Genomic DNA, 27,542 nt, shown 5'->3' on the forward strand with positions numbered 1-27,542 from the left:
AAACAAAAAAGCAAATTCTAAAACACAAATGACATACTAGTAAAAAGTTAGCAACTTATGATGTAGCCAAGAGTTTAATCACCCTAACAAATGAAGAAATCCTACAAATCAACAAAGAAAATGTCAACAAATCAAGAAAAAAAAAAGCAATAAATAGGAGCATACTCTTCACAAAAAAAGGAAATACAAAATGATTTTTAAAACACATGAGAAGACATTTCTCTCATAAAAAGAAAAATCAAAACTATACTGAGAAGAATACATTTTACATATCAGACTGGAAAAAAATGGAAAAGTCCCATATACTCTGTTGAGGCTCTGGGAAAAGCACGCTCTTGCTTGTGAGAGTATAAATTGGCACAATCACTAGTGAGAGTAATTTTTCAATGTTAAAATAAATTATAAATATATAGACCCCCTTGATCTATAGCTTTCACTTCCAGGAATTTATGCCACAAATAAACCTAAATAAAATGACCCATGGCAAGGTTATTTATTACAGCTTTGTTTATAGCTGTAGAAGTTTGGAAGCTATGTAAATGTCCATTAAAGCAGAATGTATAAATTACAGTATATCCCTACAAAAGAATGAGGGTGTTCTCTATAAACTGATAGGAAATATTCCAAGATACATTGTAAAGTGAAAAACCCAAAGTCCACAACAATGTCTGTAGTATGCAACACTTTGTGTGACAAGGGTGGATTTAAGAATACAGATTCAAATTTGCTTATATTTGCATAAAAGAACTGTAAAGAAACTGGCTCAATAACTGTGGGTACCTAGTAGGAAGGAGAGAGTAGGAACAAAGTTGGAAGCTGAAACTTTGGATAATTTTTAATTTGTGAATCATGTGAATGTTTTCTCTGCCAATAAACTCAGAAAATAAATTGAAATAAAAAGTGAATTCCATCAAATAGCTGGGCAGAAAAAAAAAAAATGAATTCTGTTAGGATAATGGTATAGCCAAGGTATACTGTAGGCAATGAGTTTTCTCCCTGCCACATTTTTGATTAAGAGAGACATGAAAGGCAAGGGTAGTTGGTGCCATTACTACTAAAAAAACCAACTCAAAGTATGTGCCCAACTGAAAGCTAGCAAATTACATTTATAGTTCTAGGTCAGCACATTTTGTATCCTAAGGCCATTTGCTGTGTTTTCTGAGTGTCTGACTATCTTAGTCACTTTGGACTGCTGTAGCAGAATACCATAGACTGGGTGGCTTAAACAACAAACATTTATTTCTCATAGTTCTGGAGGCTAGAAATCTGAGATCAGGGTGCCAGCATGGTTGGGTTTTGGTGAAGGCCCTCTTCCTGGTTTACAGATGACCACCTTCTCTTGTAGCCTTACGTGGCAGAGAGAGAGAGAGAGAGAGAGAGAGAGAGAACGAGAGAGCACACACACTCACATTCTCTGGTGTTTCTTCTTATAAGGGCACTGATCTCATCATGAGAGCTCCACCCTCATGAGCTCCTAATACCATCACATTGGGAATTAGGGTTTCAACATATGAATTTTTGGGGGACACACACATTCAGTCCATAGCACTGATGCCTTGAGATGCTTTTAGAAAGGTTTTATTATATATGTGCATTCCACCCATATAACTTGAAGGCTGGTCAGGCTACCTCCTTCCTACCCCTTTTGTGGTTAATTTTCCTGATCATTAATATTAAAGCATTAATATTAAAGTAAAGAGAGACTAAAATAACATCACTAATATTAAAGAAAAGATGGAATAAATAAAGGAATGGAACTCAGTTGGCTTAGTTTTGTCGTGTAGTAGGTCATCCTCACGTGATTGTTGGCGAGATGCTTTATAACATGTTGAAAAGAGGGGAGGGACAGGAAAGAGGAAAACTAACGTTTACTGAGTTTTACATACATTTGCACATTTGGTTCTTACTGCAATCCCATTTAGATTGATAAACAATCCATTTTTTTTTTTACTGATGAGCCTTAGAGAGGCCAGTGGAGTGAGGAATTGGACCTGTGCCTGTAGTCTCAGGGCCATCTCTTGCAACTTCACCAAGTTTATGTCTTCAAGTAATGTGTAGTCTTAGTAAAAGACTCAATGTGGGATATGGTCAAAAGGAATAATCAAAAAAAAGACTAGAAGAGGAATGTGTGAGGAATGAGGCAGGGAGGAGGTGAGAAGGGGAAGGAAGGAAAAATATGTTTGATAGTAGAAATGGTACCTTAGGCTTAAGTGAGGCATTTTGGGATTTTTCCATGCTTTTTGTCCTACGTTATCCTGATATATGATAGTTGGGTATGGCATTTTTTTCCTGAGAAAGTGAAATATGTGAGTGATGCCTCTTTCCAAATTCACCTTCACTGAACACTTTTCCCTTGAAGGCTGATGGAGCTGACTCAGCCAGTTGGCTGTTCCATCCCATCTTTCTTGCCCCTTGGGAAGTGCCTTGCTGATAAGAAGTGTGAGCATTAGAGGAAGATTCATGCTTTTCACTGTTGTTTCATAATGAGTAACCTTTCTTGTCCCAGTGGTCATTTATGTTCCTGCTGCTAGTGGAAGGCCTAGATCCTCACTGGTAAACAGAAATCTCAGTAGCAGATAGTAAACAATAGGAAAAAAAATCTCAAACATAGGCCAGGGCAGATGAAAATAGGTTGAAAATTATTCTCCTGGTACCTTGTTTCATAGCATCCTGATGAAAAGAGATTGGAAGGCCTCTCCAAGCAACTGGACTGGGATGTTCGAAGCATTCAGCACTGGTTTCGACAAAGACGCAATCAGGAGAAGCCCAGCACCCTGACGAGGTTCTGTGAGAGCATGTAAGTTGCTGTTTTTCTTTTTGAAAGAAAAACCTGCCTGAGTACTCATGCCATCCTTGAAATGAAAAATAACCGATCCATGCAGGCTCCAGCAGCCCTTAAAAAGCATGCCATTTCGTAGAAAAATAGTTGAGGAAAAATGGGGGGAATAGTTGTTTGTAAGAATTTGTGATTTCCACTTTGGATGAAGTAAGGGAAGCTCACTTCCTAGCGGAGTTCCTACAAAGTAAGCAGATTACAGGGGCCTACGATGGTATTCCAACCAGCTATCTTTGAAATATAGCATTAAAAGTCATTACTTCTATAGATGCTGATAGTCTGAATTTTAGTAGCAGGAAATTAGTCAAGATGTTCCTTCCCCTGATAAAGACTGAGATAGTAGGATGTATTATCAGAGGGTCATACCAGTGTCCTACATTCCTGGAGAGTTAAAAAATGGCTTTATTACATTCCTGGGTGAGTTTAATCAAGCATTGCTTGAAGGTGGGGGATGGAAGGAAAGTCTCTTCCATTTCTGAAATGTGAACTTTACGGTGTATAAATTATATATCAATAAAGCTGTTAAAAATAATAAAAGACCCACAGAGTACTCTTCTAGCACAGTGATATTTTGGGGTAGTGATACTCACTATACCTATCTATAGGAAAATCAGAGAAAGAAATATTCAAGCATTGAGAACATCCCCAACAAAGGGAAGGTTCTACTTTGAGAGTCATTACCCCATTTGAGCTTCATCTTCTGGGATATGACTGTTCCTTTGTCTAATAGTTTTTTCTTTAGGGAGCTTTTCCTGGACACCTGGCTGTTTAAACAAGAGTGCTTTCAGTGTAGCTCTCTTAGTTGCAGGCCCTTACTGTTTGGGATTGAAGTTGCATTTCCAGGTTTGGCTTTTAATTATGCCCAAAATGTATTTTAGTAATTGCAACTTTAGAGGGAAACCTAGTGTTATCAGAGAAATGAATGGGAGGCAGAAACATATTATAAATTCCTAGGTCTGGGGAAATGTGGAGAGCGTAAATAGGGTCTTTCGAAGGTCAGAATATTTATAAAACCAGGAAAAACAACCTAGTAGATACAATCTCTAAAGCCCTTTCTAAAACTGAATTTAGTGGCAGTTTATGGAAGAAGGATTTATATATCTGGGCTCCTGGTCAAAAGCCAGATTGCTTCCGGGCCTGGCCTTGCCACACCCTCAAAGGGTTTGGGTTCTGTCACTGAGCCATGGCTCTGAGCAGGGTGGAGTTGGGTCTTAGCACATGCCCACGTGCTGAAACTCATGTGCTGTCTCCTCCAACTAACCTCTTTGGTAACTTGGTGCTAGCCCTGTCTATACTGTACTGAGTCTATTCCAGTTTCTCTTGAATACCAACGTGCATAGACATTAGCCACTTGGCGATCTAGTTAAAATGCAGAATTCTGGTTCATTTGGTCTGGGACGGCAGCTGAGATTCTGAATTTTCAACAGGTTCCCAGGTGGTCCTGACACTGCTGGTCCATGGACCACACTTTCAGTAGTAAGGACCAACACTAGAGCAGTGTCCTTGTCTTCTCTCTGAATTCAGCTGGTCTTTATCTGCATACCACAATAAACAGGACAGTCATAGTAACAATCAATTAAAGGTATTTCTAAAGGATTGCTAGTGGCATGGCAATGTGGAGGCACCATAGTTGAGAGGAGGCTGTGCATAAATTATGATTTTTTTCCCTTAACAGGCTTTTTATCATAGTGTCAAGGTGGTAAGACATATAATATCCACGTATGTATGGATTGATGATAGACATTACAAAATAACCAGATGTGTGTGGTAAATTATTGTCATGGACGATTAGTAACTAGAGATTAAAGGAAAAAGATCAACTGTGGGTTGGGCACACAGTGGGTTGCTGGGACTAGAACTGGGGTGATATCAGTGGCCTTTGACCTCTCTGTTGCGTGAGACAGTGTTGATGAACTCTTGCTTTGAAACTCTCTTCTTCCTTGGCTTCTGGGTTGCCGCTAGATCTCCTGCCATTCCAAGGTCTTTCGTTTGCGTCATTTATTCTGCGTTTCCCCTGTGGTCGTTAGCATCCTATTTCTCCAGATTCAATCTTTAACGTTTTATTTCCCTTACTCTACCTTCTGTGCTCTGAGTCAAAATCATTTCCTTCCACCAGCTTCTTCCAAAGCCATGTGTCCAGGGCAGATGTTCCTTCCAAGGCGCTGTTCTGCTGTCTCCAACTGCAGCTCTGACTTGCTTCCACTCCTGCCTTCCCCTTTTCTCCCCTTGTTCATATGCGTCCGTTTGGTTACAGGCTGGAAACTCAAGCCAGTCAGCCACTGAGTTACATTAATTCTTCGTAAACTCACCCCTATAGCCCAGATCCTAATTGCTCTCATAGTCTCCTTATTATTAATATTTATCTCTCATACTCATAGAGATACCAAAGAAAAAAAACCCAAAACATTTTTCTAAAATACTACCATCCCCATGTTCTGCTGATTTAAAACTTTGATGATTTTTCTAATAATATAGCTATAGGGTAAGTTTTAGGACCCTGAGCCTAATAATGGAGTCTGGCCTTTGCCTGTTTGATGCCAGACCTCTTCCTTGCAGAGGGCTGTGTTTTCACTGCCCACATCTCGTTCCTTCTTGCCTTGGTTTGTGTGGTGTCCTGGCCCAGAACACCTACTGCCTCTCCCATTTACCCCTACCCATTCCTTAAACCCCAGGCCCTCTCTGAAGTGTGGCCTGGCTGTTGGGTCTGGAGAGTGTACAACTTCTCCTTAATCCTTAGAGCATTTTTTTAAGTGCTAGCAATTTAATCCTGAATCACATGCTGCCTTATGTGATTACTTAACATTTCTTAAATTGGCTATTTCTATTGCAGTACTATCATAAGTGTTCCTTGAAGAGCACAGGGCCATGTCTTATACTTCTTGCATTCCTCTCAGCCTTTACCATAAGACAGACTCTATTGAATAAATATTTGTTACCTGACTATCTGTTAAAATGGCATTGTTTTGGAAGGAGTTGCTGATCTTGGTTAACCACTTTGCCCCACAGATGAAGAATATCTAACATACACTGACATAGCATAAAATTTGTCTAGGAAAATTACCTGTGGAAAACTCCATGACAATTTTAAACACAGAAATTCAGAGGAAAGAAAGGTATGCAAACAAGAACATTTAAAGAACACCATGAGAGATAAAGAAGAATTATATTGGTATAGATATGCACATGTATGTGTCATAATTATTTGCCTATAAAAAATGATCTAGAATAATTGCTCTTAACCAGGGATTCATTTCATAATCATCTGGTGACCTTTTCAAAATACACATGCTCAGGCCCCACCCCAGGGTGTTAGTGTGATGGCACAGGTAGGGTCTGGACTCGTATATATTGGAAGAAATGCCCCAAGCGCTTATGACCCACGTACCTGGTTAAGAAAAGAGCTGACTGCTATTCAGAAATATGAAAAATCAAATTAGAAAGCAAGAGAACACAAATTTGGGGCTTGTAGATCAAGAGCCAAAATATAAAGAATCTATAGTTTTCCTATTCTATAAGTTACTATTTTAGAAAATACACAATTCCTCCAGGGGAGTTGTATTTCGTCTTTCAGCAGTGTGGAATGGCACCAACATGCATGCCAAACAGTTCTCATAAGCATCTGCTGGCACGGCCAATTTCTGGCACACCCATTTCATGCAAATGGACTGAGTAGAAGAAGTTGTTCAGCGAGTAAAGTGCTGAAACATTGCTGTGATTTTTTTTTTTTTTAGCACACATTATATTTATAAAAAATTATAATGATTAGATTCAGCATTTGGATATATTTGTCAAAAATGTATTAATGCACAACATTAATTTTGTGCAACTTTAATTGCATGTTACATTCTTTTTTTTTTATTTCAGAAAAATATGGGGGTACAAACTTCGTTACATGTTATGACTTTGCCACATCCCAACCATGATTTGATTTTCCCTCTTGCTTGATGTCAGTCATTCATAGTCCTGTCAGTTTTGATGACTATTTCTTCCAGAAGCATTTAAATCCTTATTGACAACTGTAATAGAGATTTTCAAGAGGAAATGAGGAATTTACAAAAATGAGATGTCATATGAGACATTTTAGGAGAAACTGGTTCAGAATGGAAGCTGGTGCTGGTGGAGATCATGCCTTTAGACTACTGAAGCTATGCTGTCCTACTCTGACAACTGCATCAGAGTTGTGGGTTTTTATCATTCAGGATAATAGAAAATAAATAATGTAATAAAAAATATCTACTGGATGAAACAGGAAGAGACAGAGATAAGATGTCAGAATAAATGGGGCTTCCTTGTCATTAGGGCCCTACCCACGCCCATCATTTTTTTGACTATCGTGTAGTACATTTCATGCACAGGTCTGGGAGGGAGTATAGGTTTCATTTAAGCAATCTCCAATTGGTCAGAAAGATGAATCTCCATAGGATAATCTGAAATTGTAGGGCAAGTCATATTCACATGTCACAGATTAATACTAATTTATTTGAATTGAAGTTTGCTCCATCTGGTGCGAAAGTCATGGAGCTTGTTTTGTGTAAGATGACTGCTGAAAACTCCCTTTTCTTTAAGAATTCCATTTTAGAGTTGATACTGATTAAAACTACCTGCAAATGCTGCCATATCTGGATGCCTCTGTACAGTGGCAGCAGACTCACCAAAATCTGGAAATCTTGTGAAACTATTACTTTATTTCTGCAAAGAAAGCTTGTGATTTTCTTAATTTTAATTCCATTGAACTGAGGGTAATTCATGAATGAAACATGAGTGGCTTAACCAATTGTTCTCATGCCACCATCTTGGTCATTGTGAACCTAAATAGCCATTTTTACTTGGATAAATCAGCAGTGCTGTCTTGTGACCTTAGTAAGAAAGTAGAGCCAAATAATTTATGGTGGTGGAAGGAGAGCAAGATCATATAAGAAACAAGCATTTGAATCTCTCATGTGCCTATATTTCAGATTGATCTTTGATCTGAGGAACTGGTGTGGTGGATACCTTCAACAAGTTTTTGTAACCAGCCACTTGTTTGCAAAAAAGCAACTGAATATTTGTAAACTGTGTCCACATAGTCCATATTCTGGTGATAGACAAAATTTTGCTAGAGAGAAAATTCAGTTTTGATTATTTTCTTCATCAGACCGTGACATGAGCATCTTTTTCAAAATTAACTACCAAAAATCTCTTTGAGATTAATGAAGTTTTTGAAGGGGGAATAAGAAAGTATGATCTTCTAGAGAAATGGCATCTTAATTTTTTCAGTACTAGGATACATGATAAGCAGTGTGTAGATGCTGACCATAAGTCTGGAAAAGAAGCTAATCATCAGATGGGGGGATAGTCTCTTAGCTTCTGAAAAGTACAGGGTTGAGCTGTTTTGTTTCTGTTATGGTGATGGTGGTGGTTGTCTGCCCATTAGTACAATATAGTTCCTGGACTGGTGGACAGCTTCTGTCATCCAAAGTGCATAGCTATAGTCCTAGTTATTGCTCAGTGAATATCTTGGCGTTCAAGACTATTACTTTAAATAGTTTTATATCTGTGGGTTGTATTAGCTTTGGGGTAGAGGTCAGCCAACTTTTCCTGTAAATGGCCAGAAAGTAAATATTTTAGATCATAAAAACATTGTCGCAATTACCACTCTGCTGTTATAGCACAGAAGCAGCCAGAGACAATGACAACACAAATGTGTGTGGCTTTGTTCCCGTAAAGCTTTATTTATGGATCCTAAAATTTGAATTTGTCATTTTCGTGTGTCATAAAGTATTCTTTAAGATATTGTTCAGCCATTAAAAATTTAAAAACTGTTCTCAGCTTGTGGGCTGTACAAAAACAGATGGCATGCTGGATTTGGCCCTCAATCCATAGTTTGCCGAACCCTACTTTAGGCTCACAATACTATTTGTGGTTCTTTCAGAGTTTCAAGAAAGAGAATGTGGTCTCATAGTGCCAGGCACAGTCATCCACTTCTCAGAGTTTCACCGTGTAGTAGAAAATGTCCTGCAATCGGTATGCCCATCTCCAGTATTCCTGGGACATGATGCCATGATGCTGTGCAGTTTCCTTTAGCCTATCCAGGCATTCTTTGAAGGTATTAGTATTCTCAAGGCAGCAGCACTTCCATTACAAAAATTCTGAGTATTGATGAACTGGACTGTGTACCCTTCTGCCTTGAATAAGCTTTTGAAACCTTGCCGCCTCTTTCTATTCTAGACCTACCATCTGCGGCAAGTGAACTTAGGTTTCCCACTTAGAGTAAGCCTCTCGCGTTCCTTGATGGCATGTGGCTAGGCCTCTAATGCATGTGCACTGGCTAATTAAGGAAAAAAGATTTTTGCTAAAAATATCAGACAGGCCATGCTTTGGTCAAGCTGACTGCATATTAGGCACTGCTGTGCTCCTCTTACATTTGGACTGGTCAGTTTTTCTTTAGATCCTAAATTTCTAAAGGTTTTTTTGATAATTTTCCAGTAATTTTGGCCAGCGTGCAATTAGACAAAGAGGACAGACTATACAGAGGAATAACTGAATTTATTAAGGCCTAATGTTCTTATATAATTCTGTTTTTTGAACCTATATACTGTTTCTCTTTGTTGTTTAATCTATTTTAAAAGCTATTTGTTTCTAATTTAGAACAGAATCATGTAAATCATTATGAGCAGTTTTGATTGTAGAGGATTTATACATAATGTTCATAAAAAATTGGGGGAAAGATAGCCTGAAGCCTACCACTGAAAAATAAAGATTTTAACATTTGCTACTTACACAGTGTCATATTTTATACATGCGCCCCCACAAATACTTACACATACTGTGTGTTGGTGCTTGGTGCCTGCTGTTCTTGAGATTGTTGTTATAGAACCTGCCTCGTCAGAGTGCTCAAAGAAGGCCGTGGAAATGTCATGTCTTATGCTTCATCCTCAGGACCTGTAAGTGGCAGTATAGTTAGTTGTTCTATAATATGACATATGCATTCCTAAATATGGCTACACTATGCAAAATTGCACAGCAAAACAACCTAACATAGGGGCTTGTAAGAAAAGTGGGTTAGAGGCTCAACACTCAAACTTTATCAGTGACACATTGAAAAAAAGATTGAAGCCTAATAAAAACAGTAATAGTTTTGCATAAGTTAAGTGGTTAAGAAATACATAAATGCTATAAAAAACGTGGCACTTTACCTTGAAAAAGACCTGAAGTTTGCTTGTAGTTGGTGTTGGTGTATTAGTGCGCTCAGGCTGCCATACCTAAGCAGATTAATACAGCAGACTGGGTGGCTTAACCAACAGAAATGTATTATCTCACAGTTCTGGAGGCTGGAGGTCTAAGATCAAGGTGTTATAGGTTTGGTTTCTTCTGAGGCCTCTCTCCTTGCCTTTCCTGTGTGTGTACACATCCCTGGTACCCTTTCCTATTCTTTTAAGGACACTAGTCATATTGAAATAGGGTCCTACCCTTATGCCTCGTTTAATCTTAATGACCTTATTAAAGGCTCCGTCTCCAAATTCAGTCACATTGGAAGGTGGGGCTTCAACATGTGAATTCTGGGGGTGGAAGGACACAATTCAGTATAGAATAATGTTGGAAGGGTTACAGCTCGTGAGCTACTGTGCAGTGGTGCACAAAGAGGGATTTGAAATCCGAGGGAATCTTGCAACACCAGGTAGGTGTGGCTCATAACACCTGTGAACTGAGGTGGCTCAGACAGGTTTGAGGGGTGTGTGTGTGTGTGTGTGTGTGTGTGTATTCCTAAGCCACCAGCTCAGCCTGGTGCAGTTTTCTGTGTTCATCTAGTGTTTCTGGCAGACGAAATACCATATAAGCACGTGAAATTTGTGTTGTGCTCACATTGGAAGACAGTCACATTTTCACCACAAGCTCTGGCAGGACTGATGGGGCAACGCAGTGGTGAAGGAAGTGGGCCGTGGAGCCAGGCAGCCTGACTTTGCATCTTCTGTCTAATAAAAACCTGTGTGGTATTTGGGAGAGTTGTCAGCCATCCTGTGCGTCGGTGTCTTTATCTGTAAAATGGGCACTATTCATAGTGCCTGCCTCCTAGGGCCATTGAGAAGACTAAGTGAGTTCGTATATTTAAAGTGTTTGGAAAGGCGTCTTGCACGTGGTGAGGAGGTCGTGAGTCTCAGCCACGTTCAGCATCATCACTCAGTCGTTAGTCTGGAGCAGCAGCAGATAGCTCTTAGCCTGTCACAGCCACGCACTGGCCACGTGGCCCCATCAGTGCCACAGTCACGTTACCTTGCAGAGGCTGCTCTGGTGTTGGTCATTTTGGGAGGAAAGATCCATAGAGATGCAAGGAAAGCAGGCTTTCCATTTAGAATGAAGCTCTTTTATTCTGTGCAACCCCAAGGAGGCAGAAGCCATGTGGATTCACAGGACTGTCGACTCAGGTGTGACTCACACACAAGAAGATGCAAAACCAATGTGAGTTCAGAGCCTCCACACCTGTGACTTGCCGCGGTGAAGCTGTGTGACAGCAGTGGGTGAGAAAGGCGTCCTCCTCAACAGGGAACGATGCCCGCTGTGTCTCTAGAGCCGAGGCTTTTGAAGCACTGCAGGAGAAATGTCAGAACACAGCGAATGTCTTTGAGCCACAGAGATTTAAAATTTGCCCTGGTGATTGTGAGGAGGACACAGCTGGCCTCTGCCAGGAGGAGAGAGGAACAAAGGCTGGGGCTCCGTGGTGCTGGCTTTAGTAAACCACCTCTCTGGGGCCAGGACTGTCTGATCAGCCTTGGGAGGTCAGCGTGGCTTCGGGGCACAGGAGTTTGCTGTTGTTACCTTCTGTGTGCAGAGAAAGTACTAGGGCTAAAGAGGTGATTGATCTAGAACAAATTTGAGGGTGGGAATCAAATGTGCCTGGTTCATGTCCTGGCTCAAGCTCTGTTACCCTCAGCTAGTAATTTAACTTTGCGAGGCCCTAGATGCCTCTTCTGTCAAAGAGAAACAATAACTCCTGTTTATGGGTCATTCTGGGGATGTAAATGAGGAGATGTATGTATCACGTGCATCTCTCTGTGCCTGGTTTCCTTTCAACTGGGGTTGCAAAGTTGAGTAAGTAACAGTTTCCGAACTTGTGGGACTCACAGGGGCAACTGATTCTGCTTATTAGTGAAGGTGTTCAATACCTTAGGCAGGGAGCCATAACCTCCTTTCTAGGGCCTCTTCCTTATTGCCTCGGTCATGGGTTGTTCTAGGCCTTGTATCCTAATCTGCCATCAAGAGAACTATGTTTCAGATTGCTGAAAAGGAAGCACTCTGTCGCTTGCTCTTGGGAATCCAGTCTGGTGTGGTGTTCCCTCTCTTGCTTTCCTTCTCTTTCATCCTCCCTCCTTTGCACTCTCCTCCTGCTGTCGTGGGGCAGGTGCCCTCTGCTTGGAGCCACAGTGTTTGATTTCCTCCTGGCTGTTTGCCTTTCTGTGATTAGCTCCTGGTGACCACAGCCCTTGGCAAGGGGCAGACAAGAGACTTAAAAGAATCCTCAACCATAACTAATTTGACTGTGTTTGTCCTGAAAGCTGGCACATTGCACATGACTCCTGATATTTGAATATAGAGCCTAGTAATGTCCGGGGTGAATGAGTTTTGTGTGAGATGGTGGTGGTGAGGATGGGCCTTTGAACGAAGCATCAGGGCACTTAGTCATTTCCCAAATTCGGAAGATTTGCGCAGATTCCAAGTGACTATTGGGGGAAGCAGGTTTTTGAGGTTTATTTGTAGGCCTCTTCAAATATAAATTCATAGTAAGTCCTCCATGTGATAGAAAACTTAACTAAAAGCAGTTAAGGCCAACTATTTTCATTTAAATGTAAGTTGAACTGCTGGCAGTGACTCTCATGATTTGAACAAGTTAAAGTATTTTAGAAAAATCACTATAAATTTGGCCAATAATTTTTATATTGCCTATATAGAGCTTCTTTGCAGTTACCAGCTGATGGGAGGCTGTTTACTGCCCTTAGGGCTCAACCACGTAGGGAAGTTAGGGGTACTGTTCTGCGGAGGACATGCCGTGAGTGAGGTGATGGTGCAGCGTTACACACACGGTGCACGACCAACCCAGGTCAAGGTTAACAGCAGAGTGGGCATTAAAAGCTCAAGTCTTGGCCATATTCTTAATTCTGCAAGGTTCTGCTAACTCCTGTACTTCTTTTATTTAGCTGCAGATGTAATAAAATTATATATTTTCAGATTACAAATTATTATATAATAGATTTTCTTGTAGATGTGGTGAGCACAATGCTGCCAGGAGACTTAGCTCTTAAGAAGAGGGGAGAAAAAGATAATTACTGAGGTTGTGTTATGTTCCCCCTGCTGTGATGGAGCCTTTACGTGTAAACAACAACCCTGTGTAATATGCTAGATCTTAAAAGCCATTCTCACACACGAAGAAACTGCAGCAAAGAGAGTTGGAGTAACTGACCCAACACTACACAGCTACTGAGCAACAGAGCTGGGATTTGCACCCAGCTCTGCCTAAAGGGGCTTGTGTTATTTCAACTGCGTGATGTTAGAAAAAACGGAGGAATATCGTACGTTATTGCATTCAGAGCAAACGTGGAAAGGGGCAGTTTGGTGCTACACTTGCACACCGTAACCTCTTTTCTCTTTCCTTTCCCCCTCTGGTTTATGCACGACTCAGGTTAAATTTGTTGCTTGCTCCTTGCTACACCTAGAGCACTGTTAGTGGTTCTCTCCTAGAACACTTGGAGACTTGCTGTTTCACTCTTTGCATCTATCTCTGCTGTTATATTAAACTGTCAACACCTTGAGTCCTGGGACTATGTCTTACCCATCGTTTCATCCCCACAGCCCAGCACAATGCCTGGTGCTTTGTAAGACCCCAATAAATCTCTTCTGAATGAATCAATTATTTGGTCTTTATGGATTGGAGTGAACCTGTGGAGACCAGAGGCCTAAATTTAATTGGGGGAAACTCAAGTTTATTCTTTCAAACGGTCCTGGGAAGGCTGATGTCAGGAGGGAGGAGTTGGGAAAGGCTTTCTGGAAGAGGTGACACTGCTGAATTTTTAAGGATGGTTACGTGGACCAAATGGAGAAAGAGAATGAGGGTGGCAAAGGCTGCTCCAGGGAGTGGAAATCACCTGAGGAGTACGGCGTGACTGCAGAGCGTAGTCAGCACAGAGGGCGCTGCTGCCTGAGGTGGGGAAGGCCAGGAGACAGGTTGAGCCCTGCTCGCCAAGCTGAAGCCCTGGGCATTTCTTCCCAGCCTCTCCTCAAATATCTAGGACTACCTGCTCTTCTGCTCCACAGTGTCCTAGCTTTCTCAACAATCTCGTGTTTATTAAGGGCTTAGCCTATTTATGGAACTGGCTTTGTATTATCAATTCCTCATACCGATGTAGGACTAAAATTGAACTCTGTATTTTTTTGTTTATGTAATAGAGATGATTTTAAACAGGGCCTTCCTGTGTTCCTTGTGTGGTTTGCCTTCCAGCCTTTATCTTGTTCTTCTGAAGAGGATAATACATATAGTACATAGAATTGACATGATGATACCGCCCCTTTTATTTTCCTAGCCCCACACAAGCATGCAAAAATTAAACATCCAAAGGAAAGGAAATAGAGCCAAATTAGATTGTTATTTTACTACTGTCTATATTTACTGTGTCATATTTCACAGGACAAAAGCCAGGGTACGGGACCCATGACGACTGATAGTATACCACTAACCCTCAGCAGTGAAGGCCCAGCATTAAAAGAGCAAAACCAAGACATACAATCAGGAGAGCACGAACACACTTGTATGCTTTTGGGAACAAGTAAAGATTTGAAATCAAGATTGTCCCAGAAAGCCCAGAACAAACCATGCACCCTCAGGACTTAATTTTCTTCAATTTCCCAAATGGTTACAGGGGACCAATTATGTGGAAGGGCTTGGCACTGGGGCATTCAAAGATAAAAAGGACGAAATCGCTATTCTCTGGTGCTTAGAGCGGGAAACAGGCACAACAGTTTAGAAGAGAGACAGCCATGGGAGCTTCTAGTGCCCCTGGGGACAGGGCTGTGTCATCATACTGTAAATGAGTACTTGAGGGCTGGCAAACCAAATCTGAGATCAATCTAAGAATTGGTCAATGTAGAGAGCTTCTTGTGAATGCATTTTATGGTGGATTTGGGGAACAGAATTAATATTGATGCATATAAGCTAAGTGGATTATATCACAGTTTTATTTGTGTAAGTTTTTTCTTTCAAAGGAGCAGTGTTTACCCTAGTGATAGCCATGGAATAACACGTGACCATTTTGTAATAGGATTCTGCCGGATCTTCCCACAGTGCAGCGTATACCAGTAAGGCTCACAACGTTCATTACTGGTCTGGGTGCTAGGACAGTCACTAAGCCTGGAAATGCCTTATTTATGCAGGACCACTGATGCTCCTTGTCAGGGGAAGCCAGCTTTTGTCCAGAGTCATCACTGAACTTACAGTTCTCCCTTCCTTTCTCTGGGGGCAGGTCGGGGTGTGGGCAGGGTTAGGTGAGAAGCTGGAGGGGGCAGGAATATGGAAGGGTTTTTGGCTTATATCAGGTCCAACCCAGTGATCTGAAGACTGGGATACTGTTCGCAGAAAAATGGAAACCGAGTGAGAAATTCTCGATGTATGAAGAATGTAGTGTATGCTGTGTGAGATAAGGTGTGAGAGGCTTAAACCTGCACCTGCAGCACAGTTGAGAGGCCCATACAGATCTCAGGAAGTAGCCGAATGCAGGATTTCCTCCACAGTTGCATCTTTTAGCTGTACTTTCCTACGGACATTCTTATTTTTCTTCCATTGTTCGCCAAGATGGTAGTTCTCATCTCCTATTCTCTGTCCCATTATTAATTTTAGTCATGGAAATGTGTCCAACTTGAATCGATTTCAGGTTTTTATTGATTCCAATTCTCAAATAGGACTTGAACCCGTGTGCATCATTTCTATTTTACTGAATTAAAAATAAAATATTGTCTTACCTGGAATTATGAAGTGTTTACATGCATCTCAGCTAATCCTTTGGTGTACTAAAACTGAAAAGCTTCTCTCACTCCATTACTTTAAGTGTTCAGCTTTCTGTTTCTTTCCAATACTTATGTGGTTCAAGAAGAATTTTTTGAGCATTTACTATGTGCTGGATTCTGTATAAGATGCTAGAGAGAAAAACAGGACCACTTCCCTTGCTAGATGAATGACACTTTCTCTTTACTTCATCGTCTAAATCTTAGTTGCCTCAGCCATAAAACAGGGCTAATAATTGTAAAAACCTGATGGAGTTGTTATAATGAATAAATAAAATAATTCACATAAAGTACCTAGGATAGTGCCTAACACATATTAAGAGCTCAAGAATAGTAATTATTTTTGATTAATTCTAATTCCTATGTATTAAAGGCTGGCAAAATGAATTGAATTCCCCTACCTAGACAAATAATATCATTCCAAGCTTGCTTAAATACTCTAGGGTACATATTATTACTATGCATTTTATCTGGGAATATTAAATCCCCAAATGCTTGAAGATGTAATTATTTGGTAGGTTTGATGTGATGACCTTTTTTGGAGGAGCTAAAGCTCATATTTTTATTTTCTTCTTCATCTCCTCCTTTGAAGAAAAGTTTCTTGGACTTTGATGTGAGAACATAGTTTTCTGCCTTTCTGACTTTTAAAGTGGCATGTAATTCGAAACCACAGTTCTTTACTTGTCTAAACAGCAGGGTGAGGCCCCTGTGGTATAACTGGGAGGTTTTATCTTAGGCCAGGAAGTCAGCACACTGGGCCAGCAGGCACAGGGTCTAGGGTGCCAGCTCTACCTGCCTGTCTCTACCACCCACCAACTTGCCTGCTCAGCTTCAGTTTCTCAAAACTTAACAGGGGTTGAAATAATATCTTGCATTTAAAATGGGACTATAGAGTTGTTTTAAATATATAGAGCACTTGTGCTTTGCAAGCACGTAATAAAGGTTAGCTATTATCATACTCATGATCACGCTATAGTAGCACTATAATTATCTCTGAAGCAAAGAAGAGCCTTCTTTGTGTGGACTTACTTCTTGATCACGTTTTAGCTTTTCCTAGGAATTTCATGAGATTTACACCAATCTCTCTCTTTGGCTCATATTGCTTGGTGGCCCCTTGACCTTTGCTCATTCTCCCCGAGTCTGCTTTGCCTTATCCACTCGACAAATACCTGCTCCTCCATCAAGACTGAGCTCACCTTCTCTTAGGAAACTCTGGATATTTTTATCAGGTTACTACTTTATGCCAGGCACGGTGCTCTGTGTCTAGCGAAAGCAGACCTGGAAACAGATCATTATAACCTGGGTGGCCTCCCCTACTCTACGAAGGAGGCACCACACCCCCATTCTCTTTTTCCTAAGTAGAACTAAGTCCCTCCTTTGTGTACTCCTTTAATAGTGATGATAACAGTTCATGGCTCTTATATTTCTTTTTATCTGCTAGACTGTAAATTCCTTCAGGGAAAGGAGTCTGTCTTACCCCTTTTTGAGTAGCCAGCACCTAGGACTGTACCTGCACCTAAATGGTGCCCAGTAAATGTTTTCAGAATGAGTGAACATGTATTTTAGGGCTTACAACCTTCTAGAGATTATTTGCCATGTCTTTGTCTTATTTACTGCTCAAATATATTTTGAGTGCCTGCTATATGCCAACCAGTCTTGTAAGTGCTTGGAATATAGTTTATTATACATTTCACTGAGGGAGGAGACAGTAGACAAATAAGTAGAATAGGTAGGATACCCATTGGCTCAAGGTACTTTGGAGAAATGTAAAGAAAGATCAGGAGTGTGTGTATGGACAGTGCCTTGGGTATGAACACCGGGGAGGTCTTCCCTGAGAAGAGGACGCTGGGGCCAAGGCCTGAAGGAAGTGAGGAAACCTCACTGAAGGAAGAGGAGGAGCAATTGCAAATTGCTAAGGTACCTGGTCCCTGAACAGGAGGTACCTGGTCCCCGTGAGGTCAGGGGTGTCTGGAGTTGAAGGGGAGAGGGTGAGGAGGAGAAGTGAGGTAAGAGGGCAGCCAGATTGTGCAGAGCCTTGCAGGCCATTGTAAAGACTTTGGCGTTCTGCTCTGAGAAGGGAAACTGTTGGAGGGTTTTGAACCAAGGAGGAATTTGTTCTGATGAACATTTTAACAGGATACTCGGCCTGGCGTGTTTGGAATAATCTGGGGGGAGGTAAGGGCAGGCACAAAGACGAGGTAGAAGGCTACTGCAGTAATCCAGGTGAGAGTTCTTGGTGGCTTAAACTAAGGTGGTAGTAGTGAGAGTAATGAGGAGAGTTCAGATTCTGGATTTTTAAAAGATTTCAATTTTAAAAAATTTCAAGCATATAAAAGAGAAAATAGTTTATTGAACACCATGTATTCATTACTCACATCCAATAATTGTTAGCATTTTGACATATTTGCTTTACATATATGTTTTTTTACTAAACCCATTTCAAAAAACTAAATTACAGATATTGTGAGACTTTATACTTTGTCATGAATCTCCAGAAAATAAGGGTGTTCTCCTACATAAACAGAACACTGTTACCATACTAAACTAATACATAAATTGTATTTAAATTTCCCAATTATCTTCCTCTCAATGTCTTTTATATTTGTATTCCTTTCCAGATAGAATCCAATCAAGATTTATATATTATATTTGGTAGTTAAGCCTCTTAAAACTTTCTCTTTCATTTTAACTTTTTAATTTTGAAATAATTTTACAGAGAAGTATCAAGAATAGAGAAACCGTACATAAACTTCACCCAGACTGCCCACCGTTAGCATCATGCCACATACTTGCTCTGACATTCTTTCTGTTTCTCTCTGTGCGTGTGCACACACATGTGTATACACACACAGAGACATGTTTTTCATGAACGATTTGAGCGGAAGGTTCAGATCAGGCTTATTCTGAACAGAGAGTAAATAGGATTTTCTGAGAGATTGGTTATGTGGCGTGAGAGAAAGGGAGGATTGGAGAATGACACTGGGGTTTTCTAACCGTGGGCCATTAGGAGGAGTTGTTGAGGAAGAGCCAGCAGGAGCAGGCTGAGGAGGAAGCCCAGAGCTTTGACTCTGGTCGTGTTAAGCTTGAGGTGTCTGTTAGATATCTGCACAGAGGGGTGCCTCTGGATAGACAGCTGGATAGACAAATAGGGAATTCAGAGAGGAGGTGTGGGCTGCAGATACAAACGTGGCAATAGTTCCTGAACAGATAGCACGGAAACCCCCGAGCGTGTGAGACCTCCAAGAGAGTGCGGGTGAGTAGAGAACGGCCTGCGTTGGAGATCACGGAGTTGAGGAGCTAACTGAAGCAGGGCCGAGTGGGGAGCCCAGAGAAGAAGGTGTTCATGGTCGGCTGGGAGGAACATTACTGGCGGGTCACACAACAACACAGAAGTCACTAGTGTGTGTCAAGAGCAGTTTGGGTGGAGTGGCGAGGGTGAAACCGCAATCTAAGAGATCTTGAGAGAAAATGGAGGCAAGAAATTGAAATGTGGGAACTCTTGACACGTTTCTTGTAAGAAGGAGGTCCAGAAAAAGAGGGTGGGAATTGGAGGAGGAATGTGAGGTTCACGATTTTTTTTTTTTTTAAACAAGAGAAAAATGATGGCCTGTTGGTATGCTGGCGGGAAGATCCAGCAAAGAGGGAAAAATGGGTGATGTGAGAGAGGAGAGAGTGACAGGAGCCGTATCCTTGCCTGGGCAGGAGGGGCCGGGACGTGGTGCTCAAGTCCAGGAGGTGCCTCAGAGAGCAGCACAGACGCTCCTTGGTGGAAACAGGGGGGCAGCCCGAGTGCCAGGGCAGGGACGCAGGGAGGCTCAGTCGTGTAAGTCCGTCCTGATTGCTTCCATCGTCCCAGTCAGACAGGAAACGGGCACCCCGAGGAGGAGGAGGTATTGGAATTTTGAGGAGAAAGTGTAAAAGAATTCTCTGGAGGTGTGTTTAATTTCTCTGTAGGGAGTATCTTTATCTGTGTGTGGGTGGCAGGCAGTGAGGGTGAAGGACATCAGTAGATGCCTTTTCTAGGAATATGGACTGTAGGTGACAGTTAGGTGTGGTCACCCACAGGTCACCCTTTCCCAACTCAAATAGCCAAGAAATTGGGAGGAACTTTCACGGTGTGAGGAGTGACTGCTTGAGTGGAAAACTAGGCTGAAAGCACCGCTGGGAGGTTTGGAGCCTGACTCAGGTATTTGGTGCAGGCGTTTATCGGACCAGACTGTGGAGCTGATATCAACCAGTAAGCATTTATTTGTTCTTTAACATTTCCACATTCAGTGTTTTCCAGAGAGGAAGGGCAAGTCCCTTGTGTCCTTGAGTCAGCCTGTAACTTTTGAAGATACTGAGGGTACAAAACCTACTCACAGAGCCTACTTTGCATATGATTACCTTGAAGGAAAATGTTGCCAGGTTAATGAAGCACTATTGTGTCTTTTAGTTCATTATCCAGTGAGCTGCTGAGGTAGTAAATTCTTAGTAAATTGGATGCTGTTCCATTCCAAACTCCCTTCTCTCCTAAGAAATTCTGTACCACATACTGAAGATTCTTAAGCTGCCACATGGATTTCTCTTGTGCTTTGGATGATTTGATGCATTAGACACTTTTATTTAATTTATTCTTTTAATTTTAAGAAACATATCTAGATGTGCCTGCAGCCAACCAGCCAGTTTTCTAAAACTGCATATTATAAGAGGGGAAAAAAGAAAGAAGAAGAAAAAAAGCTAGCAGCATGTTTTTATTTCTTACCCAGTTTTTTCTCATTATACTTTGCACATTGTATCCTCATTCGGTGTTTTAGATCTGGGTTTCTCACTTTGAAAATAAGGTTTTCATTAGGAAGACAGCAGGTAAGTGAATCAAAAACTGTAAGGGATGCATTTTTGTAAAATCCTATGAGTGTAAAATTTTGGTACTTAAAAATTAATCTTAGGCCTCTGATAATTATCTCAAGTAAAATTTTTTTCCCTAAAATTATTAAATGTTTAATTAAATGTAAGCTGTGATTTAATGGCTGAACTCAAATCATAGATGTATATATAAATACAATAAAGTTTTAATCTTAACAGGAAGAAAATAATTCTTTCAGTTATTTTAAACTTTTCATTATAAAAATTTTGACATGCCCAAAAGAAGAGACAATAGTATAATGAATTCCCATGTATCCATCATACAGCTTCAACAGTGGTATACATTCTGCCATCTTCTTATGGTAGTAATTCTTTTTTTGTTTTTGAAATGGGTTTCACAATGTTGCCCAGACTGGTCTCGAACTCCTGGGCTCAAGACTCCCAAGTAACTAGAACTGCAGGTATGTGCCACCACACCCGGCTTCTTATGATAATTCTTAAAATGAAAGTGATAAAAATTATAAAAAACTTAACATGGGATGTGGGTTCAAGATTACATGTTTAATATGCTTTAAGGTGGGGTCTCCAAATTAGAGACCTAGGCCTGCAAAGGTTTTTCGCCGGTACCTCGGTTCTCCATGGCCTCAGGTTCACAGGGCTCACCAATACTTGTGGGATTCCTTCCTTGCATGTCGTGCTCTGGTAGTAAGTAACTGCTCAGAGTTCTCTGCACATTTTGTTTCAGGGCTCCTACACCCCTTTTCCCCTGCATTTGACTCTTACTCATTTCTTTGAAGTTTAGCCCAGGCACCCTCTCCTCTGACGTTTCTCATCATCACTTCGCCTCTTGCCTGGCACAGGTGTGCCCACCTGGAGCTCCCGTAGGAGCCCTGCCTCTCCCTGTCTCCACCCTGGATTAAAACCTAACCCAGGCTCCCTGGCCTGCAGGGCTCTGTGTGGGCTGGGTCTTGGCTACCTACCCCTCTGACTTCATCTCCTTTCCTGGCTCCTCTCACCGTGCTTCGGTGACACAGAGGTGTTCTCTGTGTACCGAGCTCGTTCCTGCCTCAGGGCCTTTGCACTGCTCTTCCCTTGTCCTAGGAACTTCTGCCTCACGTCTTTTCTTTTGGCACCTTCACCCCGGAGGCCTTCCCCATGAAATCTTTGCCAATCACAACAACACCTTTCCTCCCAAGAAATAAACACTGTATCAACTTATGTGATGGTCATTTTCTTCATTTTACTCACACTCTTACCATTTATACATGCATTCCAAAACACTGGAGTTTAGTTTTGACTATTTTTAAACATAATATGAGTAGGATGTGTTTTAGATATGTTTCTTACAGATAACATATGGTGGGGTTTTTTTCTTATTTGGTCTGAAAATATTTGTTCTCTTTTTTTCCACCAGAACTTATCCCATAGATATTTAATATCTTTTTTTTTTTTTTTTGAGTCAGGGTCTCATCCTATTGCCCAGGGTAGAATGCAGAGGCGTCATGATACCTTACTGCAACCTCAAACACCAGGGCTCAAGTGATTGATGCTTCTGCCTCAGCCTCTTGAGTAGCTGGGACTATAGGTGCGCTCCACCATGCCCGGCTAATTTTTGTACTTTTTGTAGAGACAGGGTCTCAGTATGTTGCTCAGGCTGGTCTCGAACTCCTGGCCTCAAGCGATCCTCCCTCCTTGGCCTCCCAAACTGCTGGGATTACTAGTGTGAGCCACCGCACCCAGCTGGTATCATCATTTTTTTTTTTTTTTTGAGACAGAGTCTCACTGTGTTGCCCAGGCTAGAGTGCCATGGCGTCATCCTAGCTCACAGCAGCCTCAAACTCCTGGGCTGAAGCAATCCTTCTGCCTCAGCCTCCCTGGTATCATCATTTTTAAATACTTTTAAATCTCCCATCTTATTTTGTGCCACTTTGTCTATTTTATGTTTCTTTTTCTCCTTTTTCTTGACTTGATTCCATTTTCTCTCTTAGTTTTGAAATTATAGACCCCATTTTTAATTATTTTAATGGTTACCCTAGAAATTATAGTGGGTATACCTAAGTTATCAAAATCCGGTATTGGTCTATTTTTTTACCCTCCTCCCAGAAAATCTGAGGTGTTTAGAGTATTTCATGTCCATGTACCCTCTTCTAACTTATGTTATTTTTGTTATGCCTCTTATTATGTTTTTAAAGACATTATTAAACTTAAAAAACATCATAGAGACAATGTTCTTTTAGACTTGCATACACATTTACCATTTTCTTGTTTTGCATTCCTTTTTGTACCTAGACCTCCTGTTTGGAATCTTCATTTTTGTCTGAAGATCCTTGAGGCTTGCTGGAGATGAAATCTCTTAGTTTTTTTTTTTTTTTTTTTTTTTTTTGAGACAGAGTCTCACTCTTTTGCCCGGGCTAGAGTGAGTGCCATGGCGTCAGCCTAGCTCACAGCAACCTCAAACTCCTGGGCTCAAGCAATCCTCCTGCCTCAGCCTCCCGAGTAGCTGGGACTACAGGCATGCGCCACCATGCCCAGCTAATTTTTCTATATATTTTTAGTTGTCCAATTAATTTCTTTCTATTTTTGATAGAGACGGGTTCTCGCTCTTGCTCAGGCTGGTTTCGAACTCCTGAGCTCAAACAATCCGCCCGCCTCGGCCTCCCAGAGTGCTAGGATTACAGGCGTGAGCCACTGCGCCCAGCCGAAATCTCTTAGTTTTTGTTGTCAGAAAATGAAGTTATTTCTCCCTCTTTCTTTAATGTTTTTTCTTTGAATATAGAATACTAGATTCACAGTTATTTGGTTTCATCAGCACATTGGTGGGATCATCCCACTGTGTTCTTACTTACATGGTTGCTATAGAGAAGCTGCTGGCCAGTTTGTCATTCCTTTGAAGATAATTCCCTTTTCCCCCTGCATGCTTCAAGATTTTTTCCTTAGCCTTTGTCTTTTTGCATTTCCAGAATGTTATGCACAAATGCAATATATTTTTTTAAAAAAATTAATTGTCTCAAGATTCTGTGGGCTTCTTAAACCTATAGATTTCTATCTTTATCAGTTCTGGAAAACTCTCAGCCATTATCTTTTCAAATATTGCCTCTTCCTTAATCTCTCTATTTTCTTCTTCTGTAAATACAATTAAATGTATTTTAGACCATCTCACTCCCCTCATGCGTGTGAACTTCTCTTCCATGTTGTCCATTTTTGTTTTTGTTTCTTTGGCTGTATATTAGACATCATCTGACCTATTTTTCAGATCATAAACTCTCTTTTAGTTGTTTTTAATATATTTCCTTCTCCTTCTAGTTTTTGATTTGGTACTGTATTTTCTACTTATAGAAGTTCTATTTGGTCTTCTAAAAACCTGCTTGGTCAGTTTTTATAGTTTCCTGTTCTCTGTAGATATTTTTTACCTGGTCTTTTATTTCTTTTCATAGAGTAAGCATAGTTGTTTTATTATCTGTATTTGATAGTTTTGATATTTGTGAGTCTGTGTCTGATTCTGATTCATGGTGTCTGTTTTTCCTTGTGTGCTTAATTTTGTGCTACTCTTTGTTCTTAAAAATATTGGGGAGGGGGGATTTTTAAGGCCTAGGAAGAAGATGCTTTGCTCAGAGAGTTTATGCCTGTGTTCCTGTCAGGCATTGCTAGATGCTACCAGCCTAGGATCACCTTGGAGCAAGTCTGTGGTTTCCCATGATTCCCAGGCACTTAGGCCAACTGTCTAGGACTGTAACCACTTAGGTGAAACTCAGGTTTACTTGTTGTGGCAGGTGCCCTTGGGGCAAAAGGAATTGTGGTATTCTACTTAGGTCTCTGGGTTCCCAGTTTCCCTGAAATTTTTATCCTGGGAGCTTTTTACTATCTTATCATCTCTGCTACTTTTAAGGATTTTTTTTAATTGAGTTTAGTTGTTTTTAATAGATAGCAAGGGGTTGGTCTGAATAGACTTGCCTGCTATGTCTGGAAAAGGAAGTATTAATAGGACCTTAAAATCTAATAAGTGTCATCTAGTACTGAAAAACAGTGATGTGTGCTCTGTGTCCACATAAAGTTTCAAATGTGGTAGATGAAGGATTTTGAAAGCTAGAATTTTCATATACTTTTATGTGATACATAATTTTAATATTGATGTGAAGTTAAACAAGGTCGGTGTGGCCTTGTGTCCAATGTGACTTCTCTACTTTAACTGCAGCAATTTTCTAAAACTGCATACAACAGCTTTAGTGCCTAGATTCACGGTGAGCCAGTGAAATGGCCATGTTTGCCAAGCGCCCACAGTACAATTATGTTATAGAGGGACATGGCCTTTCAAAGACATGAGAGATACAGATTAGCCTACATTGTTGTCTGGTATGTATTAGGTAATAACTGACAAAGAGATTATTGCCTACTATTTCCAGAAAACAATATAGGCAAGGCTTGTTTTTACAAAGTAATACACAGACAAATGTAAATTTAATCAGATTTAGCTGGTTTAGAGAAATGCTGCTTATATGCAGCACAGATTGATCAATTTGGTGTGTTAAACAGAAAATCTCTCTCAGAGATGGAAATCTTGAGTAAAGTTTTGAACCTTAGACATATATGTCAGTGACAGTGTAGTATACGAATGAGTGAGATGGGAGTTGGGACAGGTACAAACAGGTAGTGTGTGGGGAGCGGCAAGCATGGGCTTTTGTTGAAGATAGAAACTCTCCTGGGAAAGAGATTGGGAAATGAATCAGCTAAGAAGGTGTGAGAGAAGAAAACACCATAGTTGTGGCATTCAAGAAACAGCCCCATCCGATTTGGATGGGGCAAAGCCCAACTGCAGTTAGTGTTTTAGCCAACCACAGACTCTGTTGAGCTTTTCTTGTGTCTTTCCCACTTACTTTCTCTTTTGATTTTGAGAAGAGGGCTGCAGTTTAACCAGATACAATGAGCTGAGGCCTCTTGGGTGGCCTCGCTGGGTGTTAGGCCAAACCAGTCATTAGGACTTCAGAGAATAGTTAAAAAATGCCAACACTTGATATCATTGGGGTCGTTTGAACTATGGTATGAAGATAATGAGCACAAAGCAGGACCTTTGGAAGGCTGGGTTGTCTAGAATTTGTAGTTACTTGAAAGGCTACGAGGTCAATTTATTCATGTGATTTTATTTGCCTTCCCACTCTGATGTATCATTATTTGCCACCCATGGATACGGAATTCATTCTGTCATTCGATAAAATGAATGCTGACTCTGTGCTGGGTACTTTCCTAGGCCTGTAAATATTCTCTGTCGTGAATTATTTTAATGGTCTTTTGCCATCATCATCTGATCTTCTGCCATCATGATAGCATATAATATTTATTGAATACTTATTATGTACCAGGATCACTCCCTAAGTCATCTTATTTAATCTCCACGGCACTCTCATCGATGGTTTTTCCCTAATCTAGAAAGGTTAAGCAGTTTGCTCACGATACATAATGAGAGGACTGTGTGACTGACCCTAATGTCTATGCTTCTTTCTCTGTGTAACCACTGAGCTTGTGACTTTAAAAGTAAATTTTAATGGCTTTGAATTCCTAAGTAATTTCCTAAGTAATCAAAGCTGCCTTGAAGGTTCACTTTCTCTAAAGATGTGGGCATTGCTCATTCCTCTTTTACGGCTGAGTCACAGACATAATGGATACTACCAATGAGCTGCAATGAGACTCTACCTTTAAAACAAAAATGTGCTTTAGATTTCTCAGTTCCCATGTTTTTGGTGTTTGCGTGATACCTATTTGTGGAAAATAACAGTTGGTTTTTCAGCGATATCTATCCACACAGATAAACTTCACAGTGGAGTCTGTATGCATGGTATGCGTGAGAGAGAAAGACAGACAGACACAATGATATCATTACTGACGTATCCATGACCAAATTGCAGGCACATATGCACACAACTTCTGTGGGTCTCACTGAAACTAAATTTGGCCACATTTCCTAATTTCTTTTTACACGATTTCCCTATTTCACTGTGGACCTTTCCTGTAACATCAATTTATCCCAACAACTGTCAAAATAGATAATGGTATGACACTAATCACTTGGGGTTTGCTAACACTCTTTGAATTAGAATCTGTTCACATACTTCAAGGCATTCTTTCATTGAAATTGAGAGGTGATAATTGGCAATTTGATTTGGAGAATTTGGGGCTAAGTCTTTCCTTTCTTCTCCCCTAGCCATTGACACGCAAAACCAGCTGCAATAAGTTGTTTTTGTTTGTTTGATTTTTGTTTTATGATGTATAATAAAGTGGTTAAGAACAAGGCTTGTATCATTTTCCTGTAAAATGGCTGGAGGAAGTAGAAAGTATGTAAGTAAATATTATCTTTAGATTTATGGCTACATTCATTGTCAATTTTGAAACTCTCTCAGTAGAAGAGACTGGCAGAAAGCATTACCAGGATTTCACCTCCTGTGTTAAGAATTTAACAAAAATAAATGCCAAATCCATCTCTGCTGTGCTATAAGAGTCTATTGAGTCTTCCAGTTGCAATGGTAATGAGCATGCAAGTGGTTTGTGTTCCTTGACCTGTGTCAGGAGATACACGACTCACTGATTCTCTGGGGCACAGCCATTAATTACAGTGGAGATATACGCTCACAGCATGCTGAGTAAACAGCTCCTGCCTGGGTCCAGGTGGTGAGATTAAGAACAGATTCTTGGTCACTCTCCTTATTATGGTGTTACTTTATTTATTTACTCATTCATTCACTCATTCATCTAATAATATTCATTCAGCACCTCTCACACGCTGGGCAATTGGTACAGGACATAGTAATTTGACCAGACACAGTGCCAGCTCCCATGGAGCTCTGGTTCT

The 27,542-nt window shown here is 40.7% G+C and overlaps 1 protein-coding gene across 2 annotated transcripts in view; it reads left to right on the top strand.

Annotated features, from left to right (window-relative positions):
• CERS6 (ceramide synthase 6) overlaps positions 1–27,542 on the top strand; it is a 261,185-nt gene that overhangs the window by 83,444 nt on the left and 150,199 nt on the right. For both annotated transcript variants that reach the window (XM_012650710.1, XM_012650711.1), the window contains exon 3: positions 2,667–2,797. In XM_012650710.1, coding sequence (XP_012506164.1) covers positions 2,667–2,797 — 131 coding nt within the window. The remainder of the gene's footprint in view (positions 1–2,666; positions 2,798–27,542) is intronic.

Source organism: Propithecus coquereli, unplaced genomic scaffold (genome assembly GCF_000956105.1).
Source record: "Propithecus coquereli isolate 6110/MARCELLA unplaced genomic scaffold, Pcoq_1.0 Scaffold34, whole genome shotgun sequence".
Taxonomy (NCBI): Eukaryota; Metazoa; Chordata; class Mammalia; order Primates; family Indriidae; genus Propithecus; species Propithecus coquereli.